Below are 24,298 nucleotides of genomic sequence, written 5' to 3'. Positions count from 1 at the left end.
TCCATGTTCGTATTATCACATCTAATCCTCGAACACCATGGTATGACACCCATATCAAACGGCTTTCTAATAGAAAAAAATGTTTATACCGCTTGACCAAATTATCATCCTTAAATTCGCGCTGGACAGCCTACGAATCTGCATCTGATACTTAAATCACAGCATTATAGGAAGCTGAAGATAATTTTATGTCGAATACCTTACCCTCATTTCTGACGTCTAATGCTAGAAAATTTTGACGTATGATTAATCCCAGTCTTGATAACTATATTGCTTTGGTAGACACAGCTGGCGACTCCATTTCACTTAACGAATGTGCTACTATTCTAAATGACACCTTTTCAAGGAATTTCTCCGTGGTTACAAATGCTAATCTTCCAGGTGTTTTTCATTGCAGTTACCCATTCATGCTTCCGATTATTGTTGACACAGCCGGAATTACGGAACTCATCAACAACTTAGAGCACCATTCGTTCCCTGGTTACAATTCTATTGATTGTAAATTTCTGAAAAATACTTGTGTTTACTGTTCAATCATACTAACAAAAATATTGTGGCCTGCAAATCTAGCGATCGTTGACATCTTGAATTGCAGCATTGTGTCCTTTTGCAAAGCAGCGTACTAGTGGCGGGGCTGCAGCACGTCGAACTGTCGGTATCCGATCAGCGGCAGTATCTACGTTCTCGTGGCCTTCGCTTCACGCCAGAGGACTACAACCACAATAGACAGATTTGGCGTGGCCGGTATTTGGGTAAATTCAAGCGCGAACGGACTGGGCATTTTATCAAATGAGCGAAAGGGAAAACATGAATGGTCTGCATGGTGCAGCCACCTGGTGACACAGAGCTCAACCAGACCAACACAGAGGTAATATAGCAGTAACCAAGTGTATTCTACTTTGCTACTTGTGTAAATTTTCGGCAGGACTGTAATCATGAACACAGTGTCTTCTTAAATACTTAAAATGTTTGACACTTGGTTACAGCAATAGTAGCTCTGTGTTTGGCTGGCTAAGCTCTGTGCCAACAGGTGGCTACACTGTACAGGCTGCTCAGGCCACTCATATTTATGCTAAAGCATCTTAATCACAGCATAGTAGTATGGAGGGGCTGGCTTCAAGACAACCAGAAGCAGACGTCATGATGTCACATCATGACGCAGAGCCAGTGAAGATGGAGCGTAGCCACGATCACTAGGCAAATGAGTTGAGGAGAAAAAGCATGGCTAGGAAGGAGGAACTTGTAATCATCCATAGCTCTCTTAATATGAGACACTTCACTTTAATTGTGGCACTAATTTTTTATGGTAGCTGTACCCTATGTGTCTACAAAATTTGTCCAAACCATTTCAGGGACCCTTTAATACTTAGTGTATTGATGCAACTTGTGTTTCATTATCTGCAGTTCCAAGTTTTGCCAAGTTGTGTACCATGCATATTTTCACACACAGTCAAGCTTGTGTGCAGTGAATGTCAGTTATAGTATTATGCTGTATGTTTATTTGTGGTGGATTGGAGTTACTTCTGAAGTGTATGACAATCTCTTGTTATGCTGCTTATGGCAGGTCTGACAACCAAAGACACAGATGAAGTCAAAAGCATCTTTTTTGACACCAACTTTTATGTTCTGCTCATGACACTCCTGGTGTCTGGCTTTCATGTGAGTATCTTTCGGTACAGTGTTTGTATGTGTTGCTAGGTAGACTTAATGAACTTTTTTGGCACCTATTCCAATTGCGGGAGTCTATTGAGACAGATAAAGAGTCATAGAGCCATTTAGATTCTGCTTTGTGAAAAATGTATGTTTGGACATCAAAACTGTTAAATCTGTGTGAAAGAAAAATGACACAGTAACCATCATCAAGTAGAGTTATTCTGGAGGTAGCAGAATGCAACCCCAACCACCTACATAACTGACGTAATTGTGAGAGAGGGTAGTATGCAATGTCCTCAAGCCCTGTAGTATAAGATTTTGTTATTGTTATTGCCCTAATGTTGAGTAGCATGGAAGCTAGAGGACCAGGAGTCAGTCTTTTTACTTCCATATCACTGCCATTTTTTGCATTGGTTTCCCTGCCTAGCAAGGCATGTGTCACTGGCTGATCTTACTTTTTTGCTTTGCTTTGTGGTAATTTTCACATTGTTGCCACTGTAACACTGTTGTCTCATTTTTGTTGCAGTTGCTGTTTGATTTCTTAGCCTTCAAAAATGACGTCAATTTTTGGCGTGGGCGGAAGACCTTTGAAGGCCTTTCAGTGAAGGCTGTGCTATGGCGAGGTTTTAGTCAGGTTATCGTTTTCTTCTATCTTCTTGATGAAGACACTAGCCGCATTGTACTTGTCACAAGTGCCGTTGGAGCAGTCATTGAGGTTAGTGCCGCATGCATTTTGAAACCTAAGTTTATGCTGTAGTTTAAAGCAGCGTTCACTTCAAGTGATAGAGTCCAAGGGGGCGGCCCCTCTTTGCAGTGAAATGTATAGGTAGATAAAAGCATCTACATCTAATTAAGATATCTCATTAAGGTCTTTTAGGCTTTCTCAAGTTTACATCTGAAAAGCTCATTTAAAAACATTATGGGTGTTCAAATAGTAAAATTTCGTAGTCGCATATGAGTATTTCAGTAAAGCGACCTATGAATATTGAATCGAATATCAAATATTTTTTTTTCATTTCCAAAGAAAATTCCATATAAAGTTTCTATGCAGTCCGCTTTATCAAATATGAAGTTTATCTACAATATTTGATAAATGCATGTAATGCTATTCAGAACTTGACGTCTGGTGAGTTCAGAGGCTTGTAAATGACAAGCATCTCCTTTAAGTAATCTGGTGCACCATGAAAATGATAGTAATTAAAGAAAGGGAGCAGCATATCATGGGATGCATGTAGAATGTTGTATATTTGTTGAAGAAAAGTTAGATAGTACGGCGCTGCATTTGTTTTAAAGGGATGCAAGTGGGGTAGTACTGGTCAAATAATAAATTGCTTTGCCTAAATAGAGGCAAGAAATTCGTATACTGGGTGCCTAAAAGCAAGGCTTTCTTATTGAATTGCTGGAAATTATGGAGCAGAAGTTGTCTGACCTCTGCATTTGATCAGCAATTGGTGCCTCTCCAGCTATCCTGCAATGGAATCAATCAGAACTGTTCTCACTTGCATCGCTCTACCCTTTCCTTCAGAACATCTATAATTATTACAAACATGTAATAAATTGTTGGATCACTGAGTTTTCTTTGAACAGCAGGTTGCCATTATCCCTCAAGAGGAAAGTGTATAATAGCTGCGTCTTACCAGTACTCACCTACGGGGCAGAAACCTGGAGGCTTACGAAAAGGGTTCTACTCAAATTGAGGACGACGCAACGAGCTATGGAAAGAAGAATGATAGGTGTAACGTTAAGGGATAAGAAAAGAGCAGATTGGGTGAGGGAACAAACGCGAGGTAATGACATCTTAGTTGAAATCAAGAAAAAGAAATGGGCATGGGCAGGACATGTAATGAGGGGGGAGGATAACCGATGGTCATTAAGGGTTACGGACTGGATCCCAAGGGAAGGGAAGCGTAGCAGGGGGCGGCAGAAAGTTAGGTGGGCGGATGAGATTAAGAAGTTTGCAGGGACTGCATGGCCACAATTAGTACATGACCGGGGTTGTTGGAGAAGTATGGGAGAGGCCTTTGCCCTGCAGTGAGCGTAACCAGGCTGATGATGATGATGATGATGATGAGTTTTCTTCTCCTTGGTGACTACATTCTCATATAGGAATTATTGCAACACCCGCCGTGGTTGCTCAGTGGCTATGGTGTTAGGCTGCTGAGCACGAGGTCGCGGGATCGAATCCCGGCCACGGCGGCCACATTTCGATGGGGGCGAAATGCGAAAACACCCGTGTGCTTAGATTTAGGTGCACGTTAAGGAACCCCAGGGGGTCGAAATTTCCGGAGTCCCCCACTACGGCGTGCCTCATAATCAGAAAGTGGTTTTGGCGCGTAAAACCCCATAATTTTTTTTAATTATTGCAACAATCTGTCTCGTTAAGAATCATAGTATCATCCTCAAATTATCTTCATGGTGTTCCGTATACACAGTTTACATTACACAAGAGGGCATAAGCTTGTATTTCTTAGTGCAATCATTAGTCATCTTGTTGAACTCCTTTAGGATAAGTGCCTAGTCAATGTGTAGTGCTAGAGGCACGGTATGGACAGCATGCATTGATGTGACATTGTTTGAGTGTGTTTCAAGAAAGAGTATCAAAACATACTCTTAGTAATGCAGTTTGTGTTCATTCTGCTTTCATTACGAGCTGTCACAGCACTTTGAGTCATGTAAACATTCCAAAGGTTACCCTGCTTTTTCTCTCATTTTTGTTACAGGTCTGGAAAGTGACCAAGGCTCTTAAGATGACAGTGCAGTGGACGAGCTGGAGACCTCACATTGAGGTTTGTTTTTGACATCTCTTATGTGGGTAATTGCATGAGATATCAACACGAGTCCGAAACTTAGTATTTTAAATTTCATTGAATATTTTGTATTTTATGCACATATCACTCGGTGTCACGAAAGCAAACTTGGTTTCTTTGGCAAATAGATAATTAAGAGGAGAAAAATACTCAAGTTCTTCAATGTGCAGGCGCCATTTTCATGCACCGGGCATTCTCACAAATTCAGAATATAAAATACAGGACATTACGGCTACAAAGAATGCATTTTTTTTTTTTTTTTGTCTAAAAGCCTAGTTCGAGACTTCTGTGCAAAACGGAATAGTTTTTGAAATATTTCTTAATTTGCAACTGTTTTCAAAAGTTGCTACATTTATGAATTTTTATCTCCTAAACCAATGCATATAGCCTTATTAAACTTAATGGGCTGTGAGAACTTATCCTATTGAACAGTTATGCTGTATATTGTTGTATCACAAATCAACATTTTTACAACTTTCCTCAAATTTCTAGTTTTGACGAAAATGAACACTATTTAAAAATCAAAGTAAAAAAAGATAACCCTCAAGTTTTCTCAAAATCTCGTAAACTATTTACAGACACTGGAAAAAGTACATTAAAAAACATGTGGCATTACTTTGTTTGAAATGGCCATATAGATAATAGAAATGAGAGCTTTGCCAGGATGCAGCAAGGTGCTGAGAAAAAAAGACATTGAGACAAAAAAAAAACATGCATATGCCTCTGGCTTGCCTAAAGTTGACCATGATTGCAACACAAAGGCAGTTTTGACCATAAGGTCAATACTTAAGTATAAAAGTGTGTTTAATACAATCCTTATTTGCTAGCATACGAATAAATATACCATCAATAGAACAACCTCTGATTGGCTCATATTATTTAACAGAAAATATGCATAGCTTGAGCATAGATAATTTGTTATTTCTGTTAATATTCGTTTATATTTCCTTATTTGCTGGGGACTTTAATGGGGAACTTTCTGGGCATGTACACAAGTAACAGAAAATTTACATTCGGTAAAATATCTAGAAATGTCGTACTGGCCATGGCTCAGTCAGAAAAGTTGCTATATCCTAAAATGTGGTGTTGGTGGTGGTCATGGTGTTGGTTAGGGCAGGGTTAGCTGGCACACAGTGGCAGTGATTGCTTAACCCTATTGCCTATTTAAAAAGAAAGAAGGAAGCTATTAGATTACCATGTACACAGCAAAAAATTCACAGTCCGTAAGAATGATCACCACTTGTCGGAAAGTTCACATTTCCTTATAAAAGCTAGAAAGAGGCACGACACTTCCGCTCTCAGAAACTTGGGTTCTTTGGGAAGCACCACCTGTTCCACGCAGTCGTGAATAAATTTTCTACTTTGCAAAGTCTCAAGTAGAGCATTTGTCTTTTCATTGAAGTATTGGCAGGACCAGATGAACTGTGCTGTGTCACCAATTCCGTCAGTCAATGCAGAGCGGAGAAGCTTGTCCAACCTTAATTCAAGGCCCATGCTGAGGTGTTTGCAAAGCTGGTTCTTACTCTATGAAACAGTGTATACCTTCTGCATGGTGGATTTCTTGAACCATGCATGGATCATGAGGTGACATTCAACACGAGAAATGCTTTATATTTACGTAAGGGGTGATTCAGTGGCACTCTTAATTTCAGCACTGTTGACTCTTCAGATGCAAGAGCATCTGCTGTGTCATTGCCTGTATGTCCAACATATGATGGTACATACTGAAACTTCAGACTAAAACGGCTATCGCTGAGCTCCTTAACCAACATTGATGACTGTCGGCTGAACTTGCTACTAGACAATGTACAAGATAGTTGTTGGGGCATCGCTGACGAATCCAAAAGGATGATAGCATGCTGAGGAGAACACATCCTCAGTTTAGGAAGTGCTGCAGTAATGGCAGTACTTTCCGCATCCACTGCTGTCACAAAAGTGCGCGTAATCAAAGTGTGCGCTGCGTATTACCCAAGCCAGCAAAGGAGACGCCGGCCCCACAATGCGTGTCGACAGAGGGAGAGAGCGCATACGCTACGGACAACCGACACGATCAACGGCCACTGGAAACTTCTACATGATACTCGAAAAAGAGAGGGGAGAGGGCGCACGCCAAAACACCCTCAGGTATCGACACATGGCAAGTAGAGCTAGAAGGAGGAAGGTGACAGCCCGAGCGTGCATCGACATAGGATTCACCACCCTCCTCAAAGACGTTTTTCAGTGGCCGTGCCTGAAAACGCGAGAAACCTCTAGAAGATTTGCAGGCTTTGTTCATGCTCTGGGAGCACAACTCTGTCGAAAAATTTGAGAAATGCCGGCGGAGGCTATAAAAGCGCCGTGCTGGAATCAGATCAGATCAGACGGGAGAACGCGCCGGTGAAGAGATGCGACGCATAGACCGACCATCTGCAGAGGAAGGGGACTCTCGGACAAGCTGGCTGAGAAGTTTCTCGAGCGTCTACATTTCCGGAAGAAGTTCCTTCTTCAAAATTTGCCTCGAGCTACGCCGAGGACATCTGGCTCAAGATCAACACGGGTGAATACGAGTGGACACTTAGCGCTCCTATTCATTCTGTACTGTATGTGTTGAACTCTTAGTGCTTGTAGTTCATTATTTTCCAGCGTTTTGTTAATACCCATCTGAATGGCATTGTGATGTGCCTAGCCGAAGTGTGCATGCGTGAATGTAACTGCCTTATTTGAAAAATGTATTTTGTTGAGTTTTGACAACTCTGGGCTCTGACTCGGTCTCTGGGCCACAACCAGCGTTCGCTGGTGTACCAGAAGGCCTCTTAATTGTCTGTGCTTTCGTCGGCTTTGGAATTTGGCCCGGTATTGGCGCCTCTTTCACAGGGTGTGCGACAACTACCCATTCTAGTACACTCTACTAACTCTTTGAAAACAGACAATTGTTACAACAGCCTCATCTGAAAGTATAAACAAAGTAGGGGCATGAACGACGGCCAAGGAGAGGCCTCAATGTTCGAATTTACATCAGAAAGTTAGACATTATAGAACGCCATGCTTGAAATCGTAATTCTAGTTTACCAAAACTGCCTTTTATCACAATCATGGTCAACATTACGCAAGTCAGAGGCAGATCCATGTTTTTTTATCCCAATGTCCCTCTTTCTCAGCACCTTGCTGCATCCTTGCAAAGCTCTCATTTCTATCACTTACTTGGTAATTACAAACAAAATAATGCAACATGTCTTTTATTCTACTTTTCCCAGTGTCCATGAACAGCTATTTATGAGATATTGAAAAAGATTAACAATGGTATTTTTAAAATTTTGATTTTTAAATAGTGCTCATTTTCGTCAAAAGTAGAAATTTGAGGCAAATTGTACAAATGTTTATTTGTGATATAACAACAATATTCAGCACAATTGTTGAACAAGATAAGTTCTCAGAGCCCATTAATTTCATAAGGCTACATGCATTGGTTTAGGAGATAAAGATTTGGAAATGTAGCGATTTTCAGAAACTGTTGCAAATTAATAAATTTTTCAAAAACACTTCCATTTTTCACAGAAGCTTCAAACAACACCAGATGACTCTTCTTTACGTGTACATTTTACACAAAAAAATGTATTCTTTGTGGCACTAACATTTCGTATTTTATGTTGTAAATTTGCAAGAATTCCCAGTGCATGGAAACAGCACCTGCACACTGAAGAATTTTGGTAATTTTTTCCTCTTCCATCCATTTGCCAAAAAAACAAGTTCACTTTCATGATACCGAGTGATTGTGCATAAAATATTAAATATTCAGTGGAATCTAAAATATTAAGTTTCAGACCCGTGTTGATCTTCGTGGAATTGCCCATTTCTTTAGCACAAGGATATTTTAGTGTTGTCATATACTGTAAAATCTCAATATATAATATGAGGTTCTTTCTGGATAATAGCACATCAAATTTGCTTCTCCTTTGGGTACGGTTCTTCTTTTCTTGTTGTTGTTGTTGTATTGTTCTGGGAGAATTTTGTTATTTCTGTTTCATGGTCCCAACTTTGCCTCTTACATTATATTTGAATTTGTATTAGGTACATGTCTTTTACAGTATTGTAGACGACACTTGTAGCACTATCAGAATGGTAAGGAAATGCCATTGTTATAACCGGGTATTGTGACCAGGTATGCCATAAAAGAAGTTGTGACAGACTCTGTTTTAAAATGTTTTGTTGCAGTATTCACTTCTTCACAGTAAAGAAATTACATTATTTCTCAACTTTGCATGCTTAAAGGCTGTAATGCTGCAAGCTTAGGCGACTAGGCATGTGTTACAAGCAACATTATGCTAGTGCAAAAATATAGGAAGATGTTGAGCATCTCCTCGATTCATTCATTACATAAGGTGTGCTGTTGGCATCAAGACCTGTGTTAGTAGTACACATGACGTCACTGCAGTTTATGCACTTTTACTGCATCAAGCATATGTAAACTCGGAAACTTGTCCAGAATTTCTGCGACTCGTTGGGTCCAATCTGAGTGGCAGTACCACAGTGGTGGTGCCTCTGCATAAGAGGCAGAAGCTAGTGGGCCTTAGTGAAGCCAAGACGGGTCCACGTTGGCTTATCGATGATGAGAAGGCTGAAGTGCACTGTGTAGCTGCGAGATAACAGATCAGATTAATAAAAGCATCACACAGAACTCACGCTTCTCTAGTATGTAGGCAAGATATGAAGAAGTAGTCAACGGCTATAAGTGCTGAGGTACTACGTAGTGCTTAGGGAAGAGATGGAGATGGTGCATAGTCATCTGAAGTACGCGCTTTAAGTGTGGCATCAGAGAGTGAGTTGCTTGGCATAGTACATGACTCGGGGTTACCATGCATCTGTTGCTTTTTTAGTAGAATATTATACCTAGTAAGAGCATGCACTTGTTTATGAGATAACCAGGTAATTTTCCTAAACAGACTCTAAAGGTAGATATTAAGTGAGCATAAACTTAAAATGCTCTTCCAGAAACTTCGTGGCACTTGTTTTGTACCAAAAAACAACTTAGTTAAATAGAAATTAGTGGCTGAAGAGGCGGCATTCCTATACTGCAATTCAAATCAACTGTGACGAACAAGGCAGTGTGATACCTGAGAGCCTGCACTGCTTTCTTTTTTTTTTTAATGCAAAGCATGCATTGCCTATTATTGGCACTTTGACTCTGTCTGTCCATCTGTCTGTCCTCTTTCGCCGATCCCATGACCCAAGTTGTCTACTATCTTAGGCCACTAGATATGGGCTCATGGTCGTTATGCTGTCATGGTTGTTTCTTTAAATGGACATATGTCAGGATATGCATGACATGACATGGCATTTTTTTCTTTCATTTTTTCGTAAAATGAGGAAGGTTGTCCAAGAATGGAACTATGACAAGGGTGACAGTGCAGTTTGTTGCCTTAGTTGCGGTTACAAGACCAAAACAAAGCACATGCCTATGCTAAACACAGAACCTTTCGATCATTTTCAAAGGCTCATTGTCATGGGTCTGATTGGCGTCCCCGATAAGGACCTTTTGGCTCGTGTTGAAGACATCAACATGGATGTTGCACCATATGTTGCTTGCATTTAGCATGAGGTTTGCGATCCAGCAGAACCAGCGCAGCACCACGCAATATCAAATCAAACTGAGCCCGACCCCTTAACCGAAAACCGTATCTGAACTGCAGTTTTGGGTAGAACTGAACCCGAACCTGAACCGAGATTTTTAGAACGTGCCTGAACCCGAACCAAACTTAAACAAAAAAAATAATAATGGTTACTTGTTTGGCACGAAACAGTTTAAGCATATAAGGCAACAACGGGTGCTCAGTAGTTTGCACGATTGTTTGAATAACTACTATAATCTGCGCGCCCTGCTAGCAGATTGTTACAACTCATGAGTTGCGTTGTGTGCGAGAATGGGGATAGGCAATCGGTATGTGTTGGTGACTATGGCCACCTCAGCAGAGAAGGTTGTACTTTGATATCCATGTAAATAGTTGTAAATACATTTGTGCATCGGGCTTCCCCTTCGTAACATTTAGTGCCATGGCCACTGGCGTCTTTGCGAACTTGAGTTGGTGCAGATGGATCAAAGTGGCCTAATATTGGAGGCATTGTTAACAAGCGGATGAGGTTGTCAAAGGCGTTGGCTTGTTTATGGCCCCAAAAGAACGGCGTGTCCTTGAAAAGGCCGGTCAGTGGCCGGGCGATATCCGCAAAATTTTTAACAAACTGATGAAAATAGGAGCATAAGCCCATGACGCTGCGCACATCTTTTGCAGAGCAGGGTACAGGAAAGTTCTTGACTGTGTGAATCTTATCAGGATCAGGATACATGCCGGCAACGCCGACAAGGTGACCAAGAACTTTGACTTCGCAGTGTCCAAAATGGCACTTAGAAGAGGTAAGTTGAAGGCCAGCCTCCCTAAAGACTTCAAGAATAACAGCCAAGTGATTGAGGTTGCTGTTAAACATAGGGGAATATACGATGACATCATCCAGATATAAGCAAGTGGACTACTGATAGCACCGAAGGAGAGAGTCCACCATTTTTTCAAAAGTTGCTGAGACATTACAAAGTCCGAAAGGCATAACCTCAAAATGGTAAAGGCCGTCTGGTGTAACAAGTGTGGTCTCCTCACGGTTGAGTTCATCAACCGAAATCTGCCAATAACCGGATCGGAGGTCGATTCAAGAGGAAGTGTTTTGATCTGTGAAGGCAGTCAAGAGCGTCATCAGTCCATGGGAGAGGGTACATGTCCTTTTTCGTGACCTGGTTCAGTTGACAATAATCGACACAAAATCACCAGCTGCCACCCTTCTTTTTCACCAAGACAACCGGTGATGCCCAAGGACTCGAAGAGGGCTCAATTACTCTTTTGGTTAGCATCTTGTTTACTTCAGCTTGGATAATGTGCCGTTCTGCGTGAGACACGCGATAAGGTTGTCGGCTGATAGGACTAGCATTACCAGTGTCAATCTTATGGGTCACAACGCAAGTGTATCCCAGCAGGCGATCCTCAAAGTCAAAGACGTCGTGATAAGACACCAGGACGTGACAAAGATCTACAGCCTGTTCAGGAAGCAAGTCTTCAGCGATCATCTTCGAAAATATGCCGGGATCGGACGTTTCAGAATTGATTGGACAGCAGGTGGCTGCAGACGAGCACGGAACATCTAATAAAGAGATGGCAGAATCATCGATGGGAAAAGCATTGCCGAGCGCATGCCATTCAGGATAATTTGCGTACTTAAAGCAAAATTTAAAACGGGAAGAAATACGCAGTTATCGGCGATAGTCACAATGGTATGAGGAATGGCAACTGTGCGTAGCAGGAGAACATTGATATTAGAAGTCAGCACATCAGGAACAGCAATATTAGGAGTCAGCACCATCGGGAACAGATGGGAAGCACATCAAAGGCAATACAAGGAAGCTTGAGGTGGAAACCGTGCGAAGTCTACAGAACATAAATAAAGCTCAGCTGATCTTGAAGCACAGCAGTGAATAGGCAGCTCAAGTTGAAGGAGGCCAGCGGCGCAATCACTCAGTGCTGAATGGTCTGATAAAAAGTCGAGGCCGAAGATCAAGTCGTGGGAACACCGTTCCAGAACAGAAAATAAAATGGAAGTGTTGAAACCAGCAACAGTTATTTGAGCAGTGCACATGCCAAGGATAATGGGCGTTGCTCCATCAGCGACCCGGATAGCACAAGATGCGGCAGGTGTAAGGACTTTCTTCAAGCTGCAACGCAGACGGTTGCTCATCACCAAAGTATGGGCTCCAGTATCAACAAGCGTTGGGACAAATAGTACCCCATCAACTTCCACATCGACTGTATTGTGTCTGGCCAGCAGAGTGAGAGGCTTTGGCGGCAAGTATGCGCCCAGGTCATAATGATCGCGACAGGCAACGGGATTGGGGTGACCAGGATGACAGGCGACGACTTCGGCTCGGCTTGCGGATAGATATGGCGAAAACCACCATCTGGACGAGTGCTGTTCGAGAACGGCATCGAGGACTGGCAGATGTGACAGTATCAGGAGACGTGACCAACGCGACGACAACTAAAACGAACAGGTAGGTTATCCGGTGTTTGCCATTCCGCCATGTTGCAAGAACCTCGAGGGATCCATTGATTTTGAGTGTGCACGAGTGAAGGACATTCAGTTGGCCGGGAACTGGCCATGGTGCAAACTGACTGCAAGCCGACATTGGTGCTCTCTTGGCGCACAATAACCTGAACAAAGGGAACCATAGGAGCGCATGTATTGTTGACAGGTCGGTACAGAGCTGTGGGACACATGGCTTCCAGCTCGCAGCGCACGATCTTCGTCAGCTGCTCTGAAGGCTCCTGCTGCCACGAAGGAGAGTCCTGTCGGTCTTCACAGGACGATGTTGCGGCCGTATTGAGAATTCGTGCAAATGACTGATAAATACGATGACTTTTCATCTGCTCGAAACGCTCGAACTCCGTGATAATGTCATTAACCGAAGTACAGTTTTTACAAATTAGTAAATTGAAGGCGTCATCTGTGATACCTTTTAATACATGCCCGACTTTTCAGACTCCGGCATTTCAGCGTCAGCCTTGCGGCAGAGTGCCAGCACATCTTGTACATAAGCGACGTAGCCTTCGGTGGACGTCTGAACTCGTGATGCCAACTCTTTCATGGCAACAATCTTCCGACCCAGTCGTTTTCCGAAGAGATCTCGCAGCTTCTGCTTGAAAGTATCCCGGTAACAGTGTGGTTTTGAAACCACACTCGTGCAGTTCCCGCCAAGTAAAAAATTATGTAGGTAGGTCAGCATCACTCTGCGATCCCATTTGTTGTGACTGCTCACCTGCTCATACATCTCCAGCCAGTCATTGATGTGTGCACCATCGGTGCCGCAGAAGGTTCCTGGATTACGCGGATGCTTGAGTACGACAGTCGACGCAGTCAACGCACGCGTTGCCAAACTAGGCACCGTCTCTTGCGACATTCGTGAAGAACCAAAGTGACGGCGACTGTGAAGCTCTGTTCTGAGTTGTTACCCTGCACTTCCACCAAATATTACAAAGGGTAAGCTCGATGCACTAATGTATTTACAGCTAAAAACATTGGGAAAAATTAGTGGGAATCGCGCAGGCTGGTACAAAGGCCACAGCTCCAGGAGACAGTCTACCACTTCATCTTCATCTCCCTCTTGTACACTAGGTCCTGTCCAAATGCATTGTAACAATATAGATAAACGCGGAGAGCGGGAAAGACGGATGTCTTGGGATATCAACGAGTTCAACTACATGACTTATGGTAAACATAGCACTGTGGTCTCTAATGAATGCTGTCACCTTCTAAGTGAGCGGTAACCACGCCTGTGAATGGCACACGAAATCTGCTTTTCGTACGTGCCATGATTCAATGCACATTTGTTGCTTAGCCAAGCAGAGTACAATGCTCTTTGACTTAAAGAAATCATTCATGGGGCACAATGCGCGTGCTTTTGACTTCTTTGTCCGCCCATAGCCAGGGCAAGACTACGCGCCACGTGCAGGTGGCACAAGCAAGACCGATGTATGGTTCAGCACAAATCATCCTTGCTTATCGTTCAGAAGCACCAATGTCCTCACTTGCTTCTAAAAAAGCAGCACTGAGCAAAATGTCAAATGCTGGCTTCTTTCTTTGCTACAAGCTCAAACTTTGAGGTTGTAATTTATGTAATACAATGTGAATTTGCGCTGTCTTTGACACCATAGATCACATGCCACCGTTCGCTCACCACTGCTCCTGTAGGAAAAACCTGAAGCAAAACTAAAATTATTTGACTCTGCTCCTGTCAAACTAATGAGTGTGGAAGCCATGCAACCCTGACACTGATGCAGGGATTCTCGGTAATTAGCTGTGTCTTTAATACGCTCATGAAATTTCCCCTGTATCAGTGTGATTCATACATAAATTTCTGCCTCCTCTTGATGAAGTTTGTGCATACACCATGCAGACAAGGCAACAGCACTATGCAGCATATCGGCATTAGGCAGAATAAAATTGACTGCGTCGAAATGGTTTGCGAACCAGTCCAGTGTAGGGAACTGGTTTGCAAACTGTTGTAAATTTTTGTTTTTCCTAACCAGAACTGAACCAGAGCATGTGGAACCCGAGCCAGGACCAAACTGGTACTTGTTCCACTTCGACACCCAGATCAAAACTATCAAAATGTGAGAGCGCGGATGGCACAGGGTCAAAATAAACCTAAACTTTTTGAGCACTTGAAACGTCATCGAGGGTAGCAGCAGTGAGTTCTTCTTTCTTAGAATGAACTATAAGTGTACAAGTAGCTTATTTTGTTTTCTGTTATAAAGCAATGTAATGATGCTTATATTATTAGTGGCTGAGTACTAGTGGCACAGTTATAATGAGGCAGCACGTCGTCATCAGGCTAATAGTACTAGAATGTCCCTGTTGAGTAACAAATTGTGTCCTACACTTACCACAATTTCTCGCTTACTGAAGTTCTGTTCTTGGTAGTATGGACATCTTAGTTGTTTTTGAGCATTAATCTATCACTTTAGGGGCCTTTTAAATTTAGCAGGTTGCTATCACCTGGTGAGCCTTATCTTCTTCCGCACACAACTTGTACTGAAATGTTGATGCCCATGAAAAGATCATCTCTGAAAATGATATAAACGACTATACCTTTGGCCCTTAATTACAGAATTACCTATGTCTAATTTGACATAGCAATTCGTAAAAAAGTTTACACCCAGCGGTGAAACTTTGTAATTAGAAGTTGTCATAGCATGTGACATTACATAAATATGCATGCCTTAAAAGGTCCCTCACCAGGCCACATTGCAAATTTCGGTTATACGCTGGAAGTTATGTGCCCTCCAGGGAGTGTTCTACCACAAGAATTTTCCAAATTGGTTTCTTAATAGCCGAGATAGAAATATTTCAGTGCCGTGAACCCACGACTTCAGGTGGCAAGTGCCACTGCCAAGAGGGGCACTCTCTCCACTTGCCCCGTCTAGCCTCCGCAAGCGAAATTTCTTCCCTGCGTTCTGTCATACTAGAGCTCGAGAATCGCGTAATGCATATGTCACAGACCCTGCCATCTGTTTTTTTTTTTCCCCCTTCACTTTTTCGCTGCGCAGCGCTTTACCCTAATGGTGATGCGTGCACGCTGTTGTGCTTGTCTTGTTTCACGCAGCACATGTTTTTGTCTGTTGTGCACGAGACACAGTGGATCGCCACCACAATCAGATCACAGAGCATGATCACGCGCTGGAAGACGATAGAAAATGACATAGTTTCAGTGTCTGCATGCGCGACTGCACAACGTGGGAACAAGCAGACGAAATGGAAGTACGTCTCTCTTGCTGCGGTGCGAAGTAAAACATAAACATGCAGACATTTGGTTTGTGTGTTTTATTATTTCTCTAAACCTTAATTCATCTATCGATGCAACAGATTACACAAATAACTGACGTTGCCTTGAATAAGTCTTGAAGTCACGTGTCACTGTCACTATGAGCGATGTCGCAGCACGGACACATGTACGTAGGCACTCTTGCACATATGCGTCATCCCTCCCGTTTGTAGTGCCGTGCTTGCAAGAAGAAGAGCAAATGGCGTTCGGTTTAAAATTTCAGCTCTTTCTTTGTCGGGTAGCAATGTAATACCTAGCAGACACAATCATTAGCATGCATTGTATGCACAGCTCTTGTCAGCCTAAAATGGCCAGACCTGGCGAGGAGCCTTTTAATGTGCTGCCAAGTATGCTCTGTTTTTCACCAGAAGTTTTCTCTGTGGTACCACTGGGGCTTCTGAACTTTTCTACGCTGAAAAGTATAGTGCTGCTTTCACACCATGGGTATCGTCAGATCGCCTGCTACATGCAGCGTTGTCTTCAATATTGTATACCTGGTACTTGAGTTTGTACATTACATGCGTGCACCTTCTTTCCCCTTGCTGGCTCTCTCAAGGAGTGTGACATGTTGTTTCCATGCTCTTGCATTGTCATTCTCTTGTCTTGGCAGTGCCGTAGTACAGTGAGTGCCCCCCACTGGTTGAAGCTGCTGTATGTTTTTTGTTAAAGTATTTCATCAAGAAATTTGTGGTGCAGTGATGAAACATTTCCTCTTTTTTTTTGAGTCTGAATTTCCTTTTGTTAATGCTGAAGGTCTGACAATGTGAAGCCGTAGCAATTACATATGTTCAGTGCTTTACACATAGTAAGACTCCAAATGTGGATGCAGTATCAGCTGCTGTGGAAACTTTGCAATGGCACTTGAACAGTATGTGGATCATTGGCGATCCATAGATGGACTTTGTATTTAGCCCATTCATCGGCCTACTTTGTGTGTTCCACAGTTTTTGTTGCCTTGTATTGGCAAAAGTAGGCTAAAAGGCATAAGTGTAAAGTATGTTCTCTGTCATTATTTTAAATTTGTCATGTTTCTCACATATCTGAAGAAGTATTCAAATGAAAAAAGAATGGCACAGTAACTTGAGGAACAATGTGCATTGTCGCATCTAAGAAGCAGCTTGGCACGCAATAGCCCTCTGTGGTCCATGGTTCAGCGTATGTCTTGAGCATGCACATTTCACATGCACTGAAACACCCATGCATCACATGAATGCAAAACATTGATCATATTGTAGGACAGGCTGAGGCAAACTGTGCTACAGCAGGTCATTTATGCATTGAATTCTGGTCCGTGTGTGTTCCATACGAGCACTGTTAAAAGAGCAGGATTGCAAGGCCTTTCACGCATCCTAAAGAGCACAATATGGCACGCATTACTACACATTAATTTCTCACAACACGGAGTGTGTCACTGTGCATGGCGCTAAAAATAATACTAGACGTGCCACTGTGAATTCTTACTGTAAATGGTACTGCACATAACAGTTTGAGTCTTACTGTAGGTAACATTTATAATTGTTGCTCGTCGGTGGTTTAGGTGAAACTGCAGTTTTTTTGCTTAGTAATTTGTATATATTGTGAAGGGTCTCATTCCTGTTCAACAAAATGTCTTTCTCTTTTTGTTCTTTAGTTTGGTGCTGTAAGTGCTGAAGAAACGAAGACCCAAAAGCTAGATTCTCAGGTACGTGTATATTAAAGATCTGCTTTTAGTTAACACAACTAGCAGTGAAAAAACAGAAGTTCTTTTTGTTAATGTGGTATGTTCATATTGTGTATTTGACAAAGACTGATATTTTTGTGGTATTCAAAAAAAGTAAGGGCATTGCTGCGTTTTTGAGCTACAGAATTCTAGCACAATACTGTGACTTTTTATATATTGTAGGCTCATCTGTAGCACGTAATCAGCTCATTGCAATGACATTAAAAGATACCCGCTGTGGTAACTGAGCGGCTGTGATGTTGCGCTGCTAAGCACGAGGTCGCAGGATCAAATCCTGGCCACGGTGGCCGCATTTCGATGGGGGCAAAATGCAAAAACGCCTGTGCCCAATGCATTGGGGGCATGTTAAAGATCCCATGTTGGTCAAAATTAATCCAGAGTACCCCACTACGGCGTGCCTCATAATGAAATCATGGTTTTGGTGCATAAAAACCCAGAATTCAATTCAATTCAACATTAAAAGTTGATTTCTAGTGTGCTGTTTGGCATGTCAGGAATAGTGTCCCTGTATATTCTCCCAAAGGGAGCAGAGTTACACCTCCTTTTTCTGTGCACCGCTTGCGCCGTATAAGCCCCCTGAATAAACTAAAGGTAGCAACATCCCTCTTCTCCTTCTCGCCCCACACACCTTCCCTAATCACCTGCCCTCACAGTTTGCTCATTCGCGACTCTGTGCACTGCGTTCGAGCGCAATTGTCATGTCACCCGGCACAGGTCACAGCAAAAAAACCAAGAAAAAATTTGGCAGAACCCTTCTCACAGTGAATGTTGATGTTAAGAGAAAGCGTTAGGCTCGAGCCCAACACCAACGTGGCGTATTCAAATACATGTAAAACGCAGAAGCACTTTTCTGAAATAACCCCTGGACCTATTTTAATTAAATTTGTTGCATTTAAGAGAGAAAGTTAAATTCTAGTGACGGCTGGAATCGGAATTTCGATTTAGGGCCTGAATTTTATTTTAAATATTTTCAAAAATTCGTAAGTTTCAAAAAGTAGAAGCACAATGTTTACAAATTAATAGCTCTGCGTCAAGAGCAGATATCACGGTTCTGTAAACGGCATATATTAGAACATTAAAAGTGGACAAATTTGATGATTCTACATCTTACATGGATTCGTTACGTTGTGTACAAGGGTTCTGCAAAAGCTGTATTTCCATATTTCAACATTTTTTTAGATTCATGTGTAACATATCAATTTTGTCTGCTTTAGATGTACTATTAGATGCAATTCACAGAATTGTGCTATCATTTTTCATTTCTGAGTTACAGAGTTGTAAACTTGATAGTTTCGTTTTCTGAAAATTTTAGATTTTTGTCAATGTTTAATAAAATATTGACGATACAAATGAAAAATTCGAAACCAGCAGTCACTAGAATTTAAGTTTTCCTTTAAATGCAACAAACCTCATCAAATTTGGTGCAGTGGTTGCCGAGAAAAACTAATTCCCTTTTTACGTGTATTTAGATAAGAGCACCTGAGCTAAAGCTTCCTCTTAATTTGATTAGCATTGAAGCAATGTAGCAACACACCCTATTTCTACCACCAAGACGTGTTATGTATGAAGCATGCAACCAGGCTCCCATCTTGAGCATCCCTCTAGGCAGGCTGTGCCATCTGGTGCAGTCTGCATGGGGCGCGTGACTGAATTCATATACATATATATATATATATATATATTGACGCAAGATGATTTCAAATTACGCGCGCCAGCCACTTCCTGCGTCCGTCCAGCTGTTTACTGCTACCTGTGAAAGATTGTGGCAGTGAAGCGGGCAACACGGGGTCGCAAGGCACGCGCAATCGGAGCAACGTGCCATCAGCGCGGGACTCGAGGAAAGAAGAAGAGGTGCGGGTCTCTTGCGAAAAGACTGTGGACGTTCTAGCGAGGCTCTCGTTTAGCTGTTTGTCGGGCACAAGTTCGCCCAAGGTAGATTGATTAAAGCACTGTCACTCAACTGTGCGTTCCTGCACACACGTCCGTTCCTGGCAATGAGGCGACCCACGAGTTAGCCCGAGCTCTCTACTTCCGGGTGGCTGTGGAACCGCCCGACTGCCGGAACATGGACGAGCGTCTCCAAAATTATACGGAGATTGTCGAAAATTATCGGCTATGCAGGAGACTGGTGCCACCACCGGATAAAAGTCTAAACAATAGAGAGGCAGTCGCATGGCGGCGCCTGCAAGCTGGGAACTTCGTAAACCCGGTCTGGGCATACCATGTTATGCATGATAGAGAAACCGATGAGTGCAAACACTGTGGAGCGAGAGGGACCCTCGATCACATAATCTGGGAATGCGCTAGCTCACCAGGGGCTAAAGCAAACATAAATTGTAGAGAGACCTGGGAAGCCCTGCTGCGGAGCGAAAACCCTCCACAGCAACACGCCATCCGCCTGCCGGAAGAAGCCGCGAAGAGTCAAGACCTCTTTGCTTGCTTCTAATCGCGGAGGTTCCGTCCCCCGTCCCCAAGGCCTGTGTGCCGGGGACGGGGAGTAGGGGCCTCCTTATCCGGCGGTACAATAAAGTTGCTATCATCATCAACAACAACTGTGCGTTACAGCTCTGGTGGAGGTGCGGGGTATGATTTCAAGCCAGAGAAAGGAGCCCGGAATCACCGCGACTTGGACCCATCGAGTTGACTCCTGTTCACCAACACAGCAGTCGTCGCCTACGTGGTGAGCCCCCCGAGTTTTTCCCCTTTGTCAGCTTCTATCGGAGCATCAGCATCTGCTAGTGGAAACGCTACCGAGATGACGACTCTAACCACGCCAACTCACATCGTGGTCAACTCGCCAATGACGCCAGAGCCTTTCCACGGCGACACATTTGAAGACGCAGAGGACTGGCAGGAACGCTTTGAGCATGTCACTGAGTTCATTGGATGGAACGGAGAGCGCAAGCTACGAAATGTTTACTTCGCATTAGAGGGCAGTGCTCGAACGTGGTTTGAAAACCACGAAGCAACATTTGTGTAGTGGGATGCTTTCCGACAGGAGTTGCTGGCAACTTACCCGAGTACCGACCGCAGGGAGAGGGCTGAAGCTGCCCTGCAAGCAAGAAACCAGCGTAATAACGAAAGCATGGCCATGTATGTAGAAGACATGTCCCACCTATTGTGCCGAGCCGATCCGAACATGAGCGAGGACAAGAAACTACACCATCTAATGCGGGGCATAAAACAGGAACTGTTTGCAGGGTTGGTTCGGAGCCCGCCGCGCACCGTCGCTGAGTTTCGTTCAGAGGCGACAACAATGGAAAGCACGTTGCAACAGCGTCTCATATGCCGATGTGCTGCAGCAAACTCCTGCACGTGCTGACGTCGCCGCCACTTCCTCTATGAATAGCTCGATGCCTCGAACTATGCTGCCGCCACCCGAGAGAAGATTCAGGAAAGCGGATGTATGGCGCACTCCTGACCGAATACCCCTCTGTTACCACTGTGGGGAGGCTGGCCACCTGTACAGAATGTGCCACTATCACCAGGCAGGGCTTCGTGGCTTTCCGGTGAACGCACCTTGCCCCCGAAATGGTGAGCGTCCATCGGAAATCGAAGAGTACCTGTCTACTCGTCAGAGCTCCCCATACGCCTGCCAGCAACACCAACCTCGGATCAGCAGCGCCGTTTAGGCATCGGTCACCGAGCCCCCCCCGTCTTCAAGCTTCCCAAGACGCCGTTCACAGAGCCCACTTCGGGAAAACTAGAGTCAGCGACCTCAGGAGGTAAGGTCGCTGCCGACGCGAAAAGACAAGAACCTCCATCGATGACTCCGAGCGGCGACGAGGGACTCAGAAACCAGTGCCGTAAGAGCGGCGTTGCCTCCGATTTAGGTGTGTTTGTTGACGGCTACGAAGTGAACGCGTTAGTGGATACAGGTGCAGATTACTCGGTAATAAGTAGTGAGCTTGCCAGGAAACTGAAGAAAGTGCCGACTCCTTGGAAAGGGCCACAAGTTCGCACCGCAGGAGGACACTTCATCGACCCCACTGGCAAGTGCACGGCTAGAATAGTGCACGGCTTCAACACTGAAGAAAAATTCGACTCCCTTTACATCGCTGGTGATGACGTGATGCTTCCTCCTAGATCCAGCGTAACCATCGCAGTAAGAAGCGACGCGTTCAGTGACTACGAAGGAATTGCAGACAGCAACACTAGTCTCCTACTCGAAAAAGGGATCTGCATGGAGCTGCGTGGTGGATGTGCCAACGTTTTCCTCACTAATTTTGGAAATGAGGTGCAACGTGTCGCGAAGGGAACCGTTATTGCCAGCCTTAATAACTTCGTCCAAGTTACAGACCTGAACATTCCAGAGATTTCAACATCGAAATTCTAAGATGTGGATTCTGTCCTTGCAGCCATCGACATCGAACCAGGTCTATCGCCCAAACAGAAGGAGGAAATAGAGGCCCTCGTAAGAGAGTTCGCCGAATGTTTTTCAATGTCATCCAAAGTCCGGCGGACATCTATTGCCAAACATCGGATAATTGTCGACGAATCAGTGAGGCCAATTTGCCAGCATCCCTACCGAGTGTCACCAAAAGAGAGAGAAGCTATAGGAAGTCAAGTTAAAGAAATGCTGGAAGATGATGTAATTCAGCCGTCGGCAAGTCCGTGGGCGTCGCCTGTGGTACTTGTAAAGAAGAAGGACCAGACCTTGCGCTTCTGCATTGATTATCGAAAGCTGAACGCCGTCACAAAGCGGGATGTGTACCCACTTCCAAGAATCGATGACACTTTAGATAGACTACGAGATGCCAAATTCTTTTCCTCCCTGGACTACAAAAGTGGCTACTGGCAGATAGAAGTGGACGAATGAGATCGTGAAAAGATGGCGTTTGTGACGTTAGACGGACTATATGAGTTCAAAGTGCTTCCATTCGGCCTTTGTTCCGCACCTGCCACATTTCAGCGGATGATGGACACTGTGCTCACCGGTCTGAAGTGGCAGACCTGTCTCGTTTATCTTGACGATGTCGTGGTTTTTTCTACCACCTTCGAGCAGCATGTAGAACGACTGCGGGCTGTGATGGAAGCTATTAGATCAGCAGGCCTGACGATAAAACCGCAGAAATGTCATTTCGGCTTTTGCGAGCTTCTTTTCCTCGGTCATGTCGTCAGTTCAGAAGGCATTCGCCCGGACCCTGAGAAGACTGCGGCAGTGGAGAAATTTCCAAGACCAACCGACAAAAAGGCTGTTAGGCGATTCTTAGGACTTTGCGCCTACTACAGACGCTTCGTCAAAAATTTTTCAAGGGTCGCCGAACCACTAACGCGGCTAACAAAGGACGACGCGCCTTTTGTCTGGTTGAATGAGCAGGAGAATGCTTTCAATGAGCTCCGAAAGCGTCTTCAGAACCACCCAGTTCTTGCTCATTTCGATGAGGAAGCCGAAACTGATATTCACACAGACGCAAGCAATTTAGGCCTCGGTGCCGTCCTCATTCAGTGGCAAAACGGAGAGGAACGAGTCATTGCGTATGCTAGTCGAACACTTTCGAAGGCTGAGATGAACTACTCAGCGACAGAAAAAGAATGCCTCGCGGTGACATGGGCCATCAGCAAGTTTAAACCATACTTATATGGCCGACCATTCCGAGCTATCAGCAACCATCATTCGTTGCACTGGCTGGCGAATCTCAAAGATCCATCTGGATGGCTGGCAAGATGGAGTCTACGGCTGCAGGAATACGATATAACGGTCGTATACAAGTCTGGTCACAAGCACAGTGATGCTGATTGCTTTTCACGTGCACCGATTGAATACACGGAATCTACGCTTAGGGAAAACGAACAGGATTGCCTGTTCGTAGGAGCTGTAACAACATCACAAATGGCTCAGCATCAGCAATCCGACGTGGAGTTACACCTGTTCATTGATTACCTAGAAGGACATCCTGTCGACATTCCACGAGCTTTTGTCCGCAGCTTGCTGTTGTTTGTCCTGAGAAATAATGTCCTGTACAAAAGAAATTTTGAACATAGTGCAGAGACATTTCTGCTCGTCGTACCTTCAAAGTTACGACTCGAGATATTGGAAGCACGCCACAACGACCCATCAGCAGTACATTTAGGAGTGAGCAGAGCATTCGCTCGCATCCGCATGAAGTATTACTTGCCAAAGTTATTGAATTCTGTGCAACACTACGTAAGAACCTGCCGGGACTGCCAAAGACGTAATATACCACCATTCAAGCCAGCAGGTCTCCTACAACCGATACAGCCACCGGAAACTCCATTCGCACAAGTGGGAATGGACTTACTTGGCCCCTTTCCCACATCGTCATCAGGAAAGCATTGGATCGTAGTTGCAACTGACTACCTAACTCGATATGCCGAGACAGGGTGTCTTGCCAAGGGAACGGCCAGTGAAGAAGCTGATTTTTTCGTAACTAACATAGTACTACTGCATGGCGCTCCTAAAGTTCTCATCACTGACCGAGGAACCATACTTACTGCCCATTTGACACAGGCCATCATGAAATTGACGCACAGCGGTCACCGAAAAACCACCCCATGTCATCCACAGACAAATGGACTGACTGAACGACTGAACAGAACGCTGACTGATATGTTGTCAATATACATGGACATGGAGCACCAAACATGGGACAGGATACTACCGTACGCAACGTTCACATACAATACCGCTGTGCAAGAGATGACTCAAATGACACCTTTCCAACCCGTTTTTGGCCGGACCGTCACCACAACCTTAGATGCAAT

General features: G+C 44.0%; 1 protein-coding gene across 3 annotated transcripts in view; it reads left to right on the top strand.

Moving 5' to 3' along the window:
- LOC135896152 (lipid scramblase CLPTM1L) overlaps positions 1-24,298 on the top strand; it is a 76,002-nt gene that overhangs the window by 34,023 nt on the left and 17,681 nt on the right. For all 3 annotated transcript variants that reach the window (XM_065424510.1, XM_065424511.1, XM_065424512.1), the window contains 4 exons: positions 1,565-1,659; positions 2,180-2,368; positions 4,374-4,439; positions 17,483-17,533. In XM_065424510.1, coding sequence (XP_065280582.1) covers positions 1,565-1,659; positions 2,180-2,368; positions 4,374-4,439; positions 17,483-17,533 — 401 coding nt within the window. The remainder of the gene's footprint in view (positions 1-1,564; positions 1,660-2,179; positions 2,369-4,373; positions 4,440-17,482; positions 17,534-24,298) is intronic.

Source organism: Dermacentor albipictus, chromosome 1 (assembly GCF_038994185.2).
Source record: "Dermacentor albipictus isolate Rhodes 1998 colony chromosome 1, USDA_Dalb.pri_finalv2, whole genome shotgun sequence".
In the NCBI taxonomy this organism is placed as follows: domain Eukaryota; kingdom Metazoa; phylum Arthropoda; class Arachnida; order Ixodida; family Ixodidae; genus Dermacentor; species Dermacentor albipictus.
This window is presented reverse-complemented; position numbering and strand designations above follow the sequence as displayed.